The sequence below is a fragment of the Phaethon lepturus genome, unplaced genomic scaffold (assembly GCF_000687285.1).
Source record: "Phaethon lepturus isolate BGI_N335 unplaced genomic scaffold, ASM68728v1 scaffold20547, whole genome shotgun sequence".
Taxonomy (NCBI): domain Eukaryota; kingdom Metazoa; phylum Chordata; class Aves; order Phaethontiformes; family Phaethontidae; genus Phaethon; species Phaethon lepturus.
Genome location: NW_010554671.1, coordinates 22490 through 34539, shown reverse-complemented (window position 1 = coordinate 34539; position 12050 = coordinate 22490). Strand labels below are relative to the sequence as shown.

Below are 12050 nucleotides of genomic sequence, written 5' to 3'. Positions count from 1 at the left end.
AGCACAATACCCAAGGGAGCGAGCCACGTGTTTCCAGCAGCTTTCAGGTCTCAGCAGAGCTCAGATTTCCCTGATGAGGAGCTGCCAGGCAAGGGTCTTGGGGAGATGCTGCTGCCCGCACACATGCCGCTCTGCAGCTGACTTACCAGCATTTCTCTTTTTAATAAAGTGCCCTGCAGGGGAGCTAATGCTGAAGCCCCTGAGATTGGGGCTGAGCAATTAATACTGAAAACATCCTTCCCTGCCACTTCAGAGCCAGTTCAGAAAGAAGTCATACAGAGAGTCACTCCTTCTACAATTGCTAAAGATGAAACATGGTGCATGTAGAAAACAACAAGATGAATTGGACCCAGGGATTTATAAAGCCCCTGATATGATTTTGGCAACACCAGACCCTTCACAGATCCCCTGGAAGAAGATCAAACCTTTAGGAAGCAGATGGGAGGTGATGAATCTTCCTTCCCTGCTGAGTCGGAATCAGAGCTGCTTTTATGGACTGTCAAGTGGCTAGGTGGTGAACTCCAGAGCAGTGGAAGAGCAGCACCACCATACCCAAGGAGAAAGCCTCCGAAGCATTTGGCACCTCACTTTCAGCTCCCCTTGGCTGTAGCAGCTTCAGAAGATTCCTTTTTTCCTCTGGTGGTTCTATCCCAGCTTTTTGGCTCCTGCGTGTAATCAGGGCAGTCATGCACCAAGTATATTTATCTCCTCAAAGCCGTGACCAGGTCAGTACAGAATGTCCCAAAATCCAACCTGCCAACTCTCTGTCACAGACAGATGCCATCCTGGCCTCCCACCTCTCAACCCTGTCCATCACAGCTTTCAAGCAGAGCCATTCTTGGAAACGACCATCAAGATCTTGGCACCAAAGTCTCGAGAACAGCCCAGACCACTGGTTTCTTGTTTCCTGACTCAGTGGCCTCTCCTATTACTTCACTATAGACTGTACGTAAATTGTTGCACTAATCACACTATCCACATCCATCACTGGTCCCAATGACATATCTGGAAATCCTCTCAGGAACTAGAGGACAGGACCTTATTGTGAGCAGAAACTATCTGATTCCAGAAGAATGAATTATTCTCTTTGTTAAATGTTCTAAAACCAAGCTATTTCGGCACTGGCATATTCCAGTACAGCTTCTGTAGTGGAAGCCACCTGAACTATAGGTGGGGCATATAACCATCTCTCTAATTCTTCATCCCAGTTTCCTGAGGCTCCACTTCTGCGACAGTCACTGAGATAATAATTATTTTTCGCTTTTATTAAGTGGAAAAAATGAAGGTGATTTAGCTGCAGAGGAGAAGCAGAAAAAATCACAAGGCAAGTTTAATTCTTAGCTTCACAGGCTCTCAAGACTGGGAATACAAGTACTGCAGCATGAGTCCTTGCTTGGGTAAAGCTCTGCTATCGATAGGAACTTTCTACCCTGCTCCTCCCGCCTGTGGGATGCACCCTTCCACCTTCACAGTCTTGTGGAGTGCCTGGGAGAAATCTTTTCTTCCTCTCTTCTGTCTCCTGCCACCTTTCAAGACCCTATCCCTTCACTACCTTGATGGTCATTTATAGGCTCTGATCATAGTCTAGCCCAGGTAACTCTTTTTCTAGACTACATAAATTTAGCTTTGTTTCCCTCTTCATTGGGCTCCGATCCCAATATGTTTGCAGCTCTTCATTCCACTGGGTTACACAAGTGGTTTTTTGGCTTTACAGCCTCTGAGTGAAAAGTGTTGACCAATCTGCATTAGCTTGTCCCATGCATTTGTACAACCTACTCAGTACAACCCCAGGTCTCTCAGACTCTTCTAGACAGCCACCATTACAGTATTTACTTATCCTCAGGAGCATCTGGGGAGGGAGAACTCTCAGAGCCTCCCATCTGACTTGCCTAGGATTACACACAACAGAGTTGGGAACTGAACCCAGGTGTTCCACTTTCGGTCAGTGCTCCAGACACTGAATTATTTTTCCACTCACCAGGTGTGTCTGCCAGTGCTAGTTATTGCCTTCTGTGAAGGTTTTCCAAGCACCAGTTACCAGCAGACCTGGTTGTTTTGACTCTTCAGGTCACTTTGCAGCTTGTGTTGCAGCTCGTATCTGCTGGCCTTTGAGCCAGTAGCCTTTGAGCTACTCACACTTGTAACTCTGCAAGCCTAGCTTTTACCTCTTCCCCCCGTGGCAAAAGCAAACAGAAGTTGCTGCCATCAGAGAGCAGCCTCCACCCAAATATTAGGATGGTTCAAATCTGCTGCTCTGAAGCTGTCCCGCCAGGGCACCACGGCCAAATCACTTCATTGGAAGGGGATGATTTCTGTCTGCACCTCTGAGCTCTCCAGAATGAGGAGCTTTATGTCCTTTTGAACCTGAATAGCACAAGCACAATGAGGCCCTGATCTTCAATTGCTCCTGCCATATAAATAATAAAAAGGCAGCATGGGGGAAGATAAGGCAGCTGCTCCATGGGTTGTTCCTCTGCTGTAGATAAATAAAGGGTTCTAGTCTCCAGAACTGTCAGTCTGGCACCTTTCAACAGCAGGAAGTGAATGATTATTGCAGAGGGAAGAAATGAATAAATAAACACCAAACAGACCACTTTTTCATGGATGCTCACTCCTCTCAGGCATGGGCAGCATGTGCCCACAGCTCTGCATGTGGGAGGCATGGTAAGTTGGCAGTTCTTCTATACATTTTACATTTGTTCTGTTCTGCCCGAGCGCCTGATTTTATTTTTTTTAAGAAAAAATTGGCTGGGGGAATCTGGAGGTTAAGAGCTGCAACAAGAGGCAATTTTTTAAGCTTTGTCAGTTTTTGCTGCTTAATCAACTGGACATTGTCCCTTCGAATAAAAGATCCTGAATTCTCAGCAAGATGGTTGAAAGGTACCATGAACTCCCCATGCATTTACCATATGGTATAAATCTCCCTCACAGCAAACACCAGAGTGAGCAGCACAGCTTGGGACATTGTTGGGAAGTCTGGCTACCGATCCCATGACGGGAGGCCAAACTGTGGCTTGGCAGAGTGTTTCAGCCCACTCTAACGGGATATTGTGTAGCTCCCCAGGGAGAAAAGTGGGTGATCACACCGACCCTTCAAGTGGATATGGAACATTTTCCTTGGGACCGGTAATGGGAATTATGGATCAGACCCAGCAATGGCTCTAGGACCCCCTCTGCCTCCTGCCTTTGGCTCCGTATGCCCAGATCCCAGCAGAAAACCGTTTCCATTTTGCTCTTTGCTGTTTCCTGCCAGGAGGGGGAGCCTGGCTCCTGCCTTCTGCTGCAGGCAGCCGGCAGCAGGCTCTGCTGGGGCTGGGGTCCTCGTCTGCAGCCCTGAGACTGCCTCTTCCAAGGAGCCTCCCTCCATGCCCACAGTGCCGTGGCTTTACAAGTGACTGCTGGATAGTGGAGGAAGGCCCTAAAAGCAGGTGGGGAGAAATGGGAATCTGAGGGATGCCATGTTAGTGCTGGGAGGTCAATGCTGAAATGGTGATGCGGTGACTGTGGGCCTGGGTTTAGGGCGTGAGGGAGCAAGCAGAGCAGCACTTACCACCATGCGGTTGAGGGACACCCAACAATCGTCGGGGAAGTCCTGCAGCATAGGCACAAGGAATTGGAGGCAGCCATCCCAATGACACAGCAGCAGCATCATCCCAATCAGGTTCACAATCCGCACCACAGCACTGGCCAGATCGTAGGTCATGTGGAAGATCTGCAGGGGCCAACAGGGAGCAGATTAGATGGCAGCTCCCCAGACAACCAACCCAGCAAAATTAGATGCAGTATCAGGGTCAAGAACCTTGCTAAAGTAACAGAAAACGCTGCATCAGCTCAGGTCAGTCACAGCATGCAAGTAGAACCAGCTGAAAAACAGATTAAAAACCAAAATTCAAAATCATAATCATTCGCCCCTCTTGCTCTTTGATTTTGCCTTCTAATTTCCATTAAAAGCACCATAACTCATTTTATAAAAGAAGTTGGTTGCAAATATTTCTGGAACATCAGCCACTCCTCAGAAATAAGCTCTATCATTACATCTTTTTAACTGCAATGCCCTTCTTTGATTTATACTCTTGTTGAATATATGCTACACACTGATGGAAGCTGTCTTTGTACTGCATGTCAGATACAGTCTCTGCAAGTATCAAATGCAAGAATAAATGGCTTCAAACTCAGCAGAGACTTCTAGAAGAGGATCTGATTCAACTATTTTCTTGTATTTATTGTATTCTGACACTGTATCAGTTCTAGTCATACAGGAAGGTGGGCAAGGAAAAGAGAAACATGGCAGAGCTGTACAGCAGTTCTTAGCAAGGAAGCCCAGAAACCTGTAAACAGGCAACAGCAACCACACCTCTGCATTACCTAATGCAAGGGGACTCTATGGCCGTAGTACTAGTCACAGGCAGGACACACTGAGAAATCCAGGTGCCCTATTATCAAAGCTGCATATGCAGTCAAGAACTATTTGATGGACACTATTTTTCTCCTACAGGCTGTGTGTTGTGGAGACATTGGGGGGTACTTGGCTGGAAGCTAAAGAACCCTACCGTATCACCCTGAAAAGAGAGACCCTGAACACACCTGGCATCCTCTCCCACATGCAGCTGTGTCACCACAGCAATTTTGTGACAGAGCCAGGATGGATGGAGGCCTGACAGCCATGCCCCAGCCCTGCCAACATGTCCTGCCCTAGAGCCTCGTCTGGAGAAACGTTAATCACTGCTCCACACACACGGTCTCGCTGTTTCTGGTAGAGGAGTGAAATATTTGGACAGCTGTGTATGAATGAAGCAGAGAGACTCACTGCTGTCAGCTGCCATAGCTGGGCCTTCTCAGGAGGCCTCCCCATGGTTTGAAGGCACATACAGCCTGGCTATTTTGCTGCCCAGCCCGCAATCTGGTGACACAATGTCCTCGTTGGATTTAATGGAAGGGAACAAAAAGCAGAGGAATGTGAGGAGCAAAGAAGACTACTGTGAATCAGATGAGGCTGCATGTCGCAGCTCCATTCCTGCATTTCCACCCTCACCTGTGGGATGGTACTCCCTTCCAGGGCATATTTCAACCATATTTCAACTCTGTCCTAATCCATCTACATCAGTTTGAAGCTTCCCACAGAGCTTTTTTACCCACCCTGCAGTCCCTTCCTGCGCTCTCAGCCCTGGACTCCCCAACAGACCTGCCACAGCCCCTCCACTCCAGTCCACAGCCTTGCTGCTGTGTCACCTGCAGAGTCCCCCTCCACAGCTCTGCTCCTGTCCCTCAGCCCTGCCCTGCAGCTCCAGCCCTGCGTCATCACACTTTCTCTTTTCTGACCTGCCACTACACCTCTCATTACAGTGTGACTCCCAGTGCTGCTGTAAAACTGCCCTCCAAGCGAGCCATGCAGAGCACACAGTGAGACCTATCCAAGCTCACTATTTTCTTCGGGATGTAGCAGGATTAACTGTCAGTTCTTCAGATGGAAAATAAACCTGTAAACACAACTTTCTTACGGGGCACCAGGCAGTGGGCCAAAAGGCATGGAGACCCTGACACAGGCTTATAAAAGATAGCAAAGTAATTTTCAGTTTGCTGCGTTATTAATAAAAATTGATAGTGTGGTGACTGAAACAGCAGGGAGAAGCACACCGAAAGCCTCCCGAGTGCTGAACGCCTCCAGAGCACTGCCTGGGCTCCACTGAGCCTCAGTGCAGGAAGATGGGCACGCAGTAGGCGACTCAGCCACCTAGGAATCACCTCCCATGCTATATGTCATCCATATAACTCCTTGCTGCTCTGACAGAGATGGTCCTGCTCCTCCTCACCACCCATAGCAGTATGTACCCACCATCTTTGCCTATACCAGGGATCAGCCTCCTCTGATCCCATAGTGAGTCAGTTCAAACAGCTAAAAAAGGCAGAAAACTTCTGTTACAAAAGAATCATGGTTTGTCAGTTTAGTGCCTGAATTGGCTCATCACTCTGTTGTCAGAGCTAGCTGTTCAATTTGAATGCCTGTTTCCACACCAGATATTAACACTTCCTCATGTAATCAGGACACAACGAGGTCATATGCATTGAGAGATGCTGACACGCTCAACCCAGACTGGGAGGGAGCCCCAGAAGAATGCTGGAAACCAAAAGGATGAATGATTTGGGTAACTGCTTCTAAACTCCATTATTTCCGCTGCATCCAAGACGCAGCTAGAGTCCACAGCGTCACTTAGTGTGAGAAGGGCCATTCTAGTGATATTTTTGGGCTGAAAAGGAGAAAATATCCAAAATCCAGCATGAAAGGCTGGAAAATCCAACTCTCAGTGCTGACTCAATAGGTCAGTACGAAAGCTGAGCACATAATTCATAAAGAATAATTCCTACTGGTTTCATCTTCCCCCCCCTTGCAGAAATGATCATTCTCATTTAGATAACCCAAAACGAATCCAGCCTATTTGCGTGACAGCCACAGGCGATGCTTTTAATGAAGCCAGAGCAGCAGTTTGCAGAAGAATCTCTGAATGGATCTTTTGTATCGCCAGGATTTTACTGTGCTAATGACTTTTCCTCTCCCACCTAGGTGTGTTTTTCAAAGAGCTCCAGCACTCCTGTAACCCAGGGAACTCCAGCAGGGACAGGGAGAAACCCTGTCAGATTTAGGAAGTGCCTTTCTTCTTTTAACATATTAAAAGCAGAGAGCAAAGAGCCTGAGGGAATGGATGGTTTAGGGGAAAGGTGAATGGATATGGAGGTTTTTATATGATTATTCTATTCTAGTCAGGGTCTATTCTAGTCAGGCTAGGGCAGAAAGCCTTTATTCTTTGGTGTACCTCCGAAAAACATGACTAACTGAGTGTGTTTGCTTCTGCCGTTAGGCCCCACTGCCTCCTCTCATGCACTAACAACTCACATATTCGCTGTCGCCCGAGAAATGGCTGCTCTGTGCAGCGTCTGTGTACGTCTTGGCTCACAGGTCTTCCTTCACCACTGGGTCACCACCCATCATGTAACCCATCATGTAACCCACCCATAAGCGCAGCACCCACGAAGGGGAGCAGAGTCCTGCTTCTGTCTCCATTCGGGATTGCCCTCTGGATTGCCCAGCACTGACTAGAGGGAAGGATCACAACTGGGCTGACACAAACTTCCCACACAGGTAGTGACAAAATCTGCTTTATGCAAGGGTGGATTCAGCTCACCTACTTTGGACCTTGAGATCTAGACTATATCATTAGAGTCACTGGGTGGAAACACACACCCAGAGAGTGACACATCTGCTTTGTGGTACTTGTTTACCTGAGAAGGAGACACACTGCATCTCAGGAATTACTCTCTCTGTCTCCTGCCCATAAAGTAAGCCTAGATAATGAACTCCAGCTGTAAATATCTACAGTGCAGGTGAGACAAATCCAATTTCAAATGTCAGTCTTGGGAGTTACCAGCTCATGCCCGTTCCTTGGAATACATTTGCATTCACATGCAAGAGAAAAACAAGAAACAGTCAGTGTGCAGCACATAGGAATAACTGTGAAGGGGTGTGAACGAGCACCTTTCACTGAGAAGCAGCTCCTACTGTGTTGCAGGGAATACTACCTCCAGTAGTGGGCTGGAGAGCGTCTAAGCCAGTGGTGCAGTGCCCTAAAGCAGTCTATGGCTTGCCAGGGAGAGGTGAGGAAGAAACGTTCTAGAATAGCTGGTCTGTAAGCAGAGGAACATGAGTGGTAATTGGAACTTCTCTGGTTTTCATCATTAACACTCAGGCTTTCTTGTCCTGTAGTAAGACAACCCAGGCTGGGTCCCAGAGCATCACACCTCCTTCTGCCCCTGGAATTGCTTGTGCTTTCCAGCTTTCTGCTGCCTGTGATTTGGAAAAGGGGAGTGAGGAGGAGGAGAAGGACAAAGCACAGATTCCTACTTAAAAGCACCTCTTTCCAAGGGCAGTCTCTGATAGAGCTAATATCCCTGTTTCTTGATTGTCCAAAACAAGCTGTGGCTTCAGAAATCCCTGTTACAAAGTCGGCGCTGTCCTTCTAGGTGTCCTTTGGAGGACACCTTGCAACACTTCCTGAAAGGACAGATTGGGAAAGTGGGAGCACCAAAACTTTCCTCAACAAAGTCACCTCTAGTTACAGAAGAGCTCCATCTTGGAAATCCTGCTTATACAGAACAAGCTATCAGGATCCTATCAGTATGAATCTGAAATCTTGTCAGCCCCAAGTAACTCTGTACCATACTCCTCAATTGGCTCTGTACTGCAGCAGGATTCCTCTATCCTGATCACTTGAGTTGGAAGAAATCAAGGACACCTTGGAGAAGTGGGGGCCAGGCTCTGGCAGTGAAACAAGGGCTTTGACTGAAATCGAAGTTGCATGTTTAATTAGGTGTGTTGTTTTATGTTGGCACACAGTGTGGTGTGGCTATCCAAACCAGGATCACCAGAATTTCTCAGATCCTTGAGAGCGATGTTGCATTAGTGCATCTGTCCATCTAGGGCCATGGAGGCTAGACTGCTCCGAGAGACTGAGAGCCCACCGAGAGGACACTGTGGGGAGCGCTGTGCAGGGAGGCAGCTCGGTCCAGGCACACTCTGCGCCAGCACTGCCAAGCCCAGGCCAGCTCCAGCAAAGCCTCTGTCTCTGCACTCAGCTGCCCAGCTCTGCAAGCTGGGGTGCGACTGCACGTCCCTGCTGGCTCTGCATGCACCAGAGGTGCTATGCTTGGAGCAAATGGGTTTTACTGAGGGTCTGGGGACAGCGACGCAGGGGCATATTAATGATTCTGTTTGGAGCCAGCACAGCTGAGACAGAGCTAAACACCCTGCCAGAGAGAGCTAACAGCATCCACACTCGCTTAGCTGACCCCTGGCTCTACACAGAACTGACTTCTGTACACAGGGTTTATGAACAGATTCTGCACCACAGGAAAGCAGTGAAACTGCTTGTTGCCCTTCACTACCTCTACTAGCAACAGAGCAGTATTTCTGTAGCACGGCATCCAAACTAAAAAAGCCTGCTGGTCCTGAGCCAGTGCTGGTGTCTGTATCCACACTATGGTTAATACACAACTGTGATAAATCCCGTGTGGGTAATCAAGTAGCTGTGACACTGCTCCAGCTTAATAGAAAGCAAAGATTTACTCTTAATTTATGACTTTAAAAAAACAAAGACCTTAATAGGAAATACATGTCTCAAAAGAGAACCAAAACAGTATCATATGTCATTCTGAGTGCTCTAGGGTCAGAGTTAAGGTTGTTCTGCTGTTTACATTTACTCTTCTTCTAATGTACATTTACATTACTCTTCTTACATTTAAGAAGAGTATCTGTGGACTATGGGGAAGAAAGTTCACACGCCTTTCACTCTTCTTTTCTTTACTTGGCTTTTGTAGATAACAGAGGTAAAGATACATTTTCCTCATAGAGGCATTAGCTGTCTTTTCAAACCTAAGTGTTAATCTCTTGATATACTGGGGATAGGTGGTTGCTGTGAAGAGCTTTTCTGAGCCTAAAATACTGTTATACAGATTACTGTAGGGTGGTTGTACTAAAACCCTGCATCATCAGCTGCACATCACCTATCTAATCACTATGGGGACCTCATCCTGTTTAGTTACAAAAACTGACTGGACAACAGTTTAAGCTTTTATTCTTTCTGGCCAACATGCAAACCAAAGGCAGCTCATTAAAAAAACAGTGGTTTTGCTCATTTAGGGATCACTATCCCAAATCAGTGGTAGTTCAGTTCTTGTGCAGAGGGGCAAAACGTCACCTTCTCCACGCTCAGCAAAGGTCTTGACTGACACAACCCATGTGAGAGGGGAAGGACTTGGGAGCCTTGACGTGCAGATCCATCCTGGGAGGCTGAAGCGAGGAGACAGACAAACCACACGCAGAACTCAGAGGATGGGCTTCCCCCAGGAGGAGAAGTCCTCTCCAGGCACACATAGCATTATGCACATTAGAGCACCGAAGAATGGAAGCCATGAGCATACACAAGGTGCACACAGAGCCAAAACCCCTGAGAAACTCAGACACCGTAAGGACGCACAAGAAATCAGAGTTGAGAGAGAAGGGGCAGCTCCCCAAGAAGTTTGGCCTGTTGAGTAAACCCACACTATTGGGAAACACAATGATTCAGCAAAGCAACACAAAAGATTGCAGCTGCTGTTTGCCTCTCCTGATGCTGCTATGGAAAATACATCATCAACACCTTTACTTGCTCCTTCCTTACCCTCCCCAACTTTCTATTTATTCCTCCAGTGATGTCACATTTAAGCTGTGCCAAAACATAAACTAATTTTACTCCAAAAGGCTTGTTTTTTCAAGTAACTCACCAGGCCACACATTTGGTTCTTTTGGAAGAATGGAAAAAATGCTGTTCTTGCCAGTAAAATATACAAAGATTCAAACTCTGAATTTCTGAGGCAACTGTTGCTCAGGCTGGCCTGCTGAAAAAGGGCTTAGTTAAGGAAGAAAAATTCTGTAAAGGAATGCAGTTGGGGTTATTTACAACTTCACAGTGTACTGGGAAGCACGAGTCCCTTACGAAGGATCAGCTTTGGGTCAGACAGCTTTGGGCTGTGCTAATCACGTGTTTGGCAGAACGGCGCAGCGGCATGGGAAGGGAGGAAGCTTTGGGATCCGGATTGTATTGGGATAATGCTGAAAGCACCAGCCAGCACACAGCAGACAGACTGGAGACAGGGAATCATCTGTGGTGCACAGCTACATCTGCAAGCAGCATGCAGGTTCAGGGATGCGCTCGACAGTTTGACATGGTGTGGGATTTGGTTTTGCCTGCTTTTTGCTGTGCCAGCAAGGAAAACTGTAGCCAGAAGATCAAGTTTTAGATGAAGGCAAGAGTTTGGGGTTGATTCTCTTTTTATGCTTGCTTTGCACCAAATGACATAATCAATGTCAGCGGAGTTGCTGATGCTGCCTTGAGTCAGTGCGAGAGGAGAATCAGTCCGTGATTCATTAGGTTGAACGCTCACGGGGAAAGACATTGTGGAGTGTGCTTGTCTCAGGGCTGCCTGGAACAGCGAGTTTGAGGGACGTGCACTGAGTGCCAGGTGTTAAGAGAGATATCCAAGTAGATTTTACACTTAAAATATAATAATCCTTTGTGCTGTGGCAGTTTTCATCTGAAGGTCTCAAGGGGCTCAGCTGACGTTAATCTGGTATGCTTCAATATCTCCAGTGAATGATCCCCATTGTTCTTCATGGGCAAAATGAGGCACATAAAAGGGAAAAGGCACTTGCCAGAGGTTGCACAGGAAGCCAAGAGCGAAGTTTTGAGCCGAATCTAGGGCTCCCGGCTTTGCTCTCCTGCTCTAACCACTGCCCATGTATTGTGGCTACTAACTGGAGCCCAGGGAGGTACCCTTCAGGTTCAGAAATAGCCACTTCAAGAGCCAAGAAAGCCAGAGTGTGTACGTTTCTCCAGGGCTGGGAGAAGTGATCCTGCAAGAGCCTTGTGCTTTTAAAGCTCTGTAAGAACATAATGCAAGCCTGCACAGCTCTACCACCTCCCGAGATGATTTTACTCTTCCCAGGCAGCTTGCTTCTGGCTAATGGAAGTTCTTCTCCAGGTAGGAGCTGAGACATAGACAGAGAACAGCAGAAAGCCCACGCAAAAATGAAAGGAAAAAAACCCAAACATTTTCTTGCCTTCTCCCTCAGAGACTTGTGTTCTACTGCAAAATATTTACAGCAGAGAAAGGTGAAATAACAGGACTAATTAGCACTGAGAAAGCTGGCATAAATGGCAAATGTTTATAGATACATATAAACCCCAAAGGTCCTGCCACCACCATGTTTTGCCTCTTGCACTCTCAGAGTTGAGGCTGTCATGACAACAGCCCCCCTTCCCCTCCCCATGCCACCATTCCCAGCCCAGACTTTAATCTTCATCATTTTAAGAACTTTTGTCACCACGGCAACATGACACAGACTTTTAAAAATATTTTCTAGCACAACTCAAACGACTGTCTTTCCTGCATGGTTTTCTTTAAACCTCCAGGAAAAAAACATTTAGGGTTGGATTCTGCCTCTGCTGAATGGAGCTGTAAGC

General features: G+C 47.2%; 1 protein-coding gene across 1 annotated transcript in view; it reads right to left on the bottom strand.

The window, feature by feature from the left end:
• HCN4 (hyperpolarization activated cyclic nucleotide-gated potassium channel 4) overlaps nt 1-3712 on the bottom strand; it is a gene marked incomplete at its 5' end in the record, with an annotated part of 41628 nt that extends 37916 nt beyond the window's left edge. The window contains 1 exon segment of the mRNA XM_010291937.1: nt 3551-3712. Coding sequence (XP_010290239.1) covers nt 3551-3712 — 162 coding nt within the window.
• Nucleotides 3713-12050: the final 8338 nt, after the last annotated feature.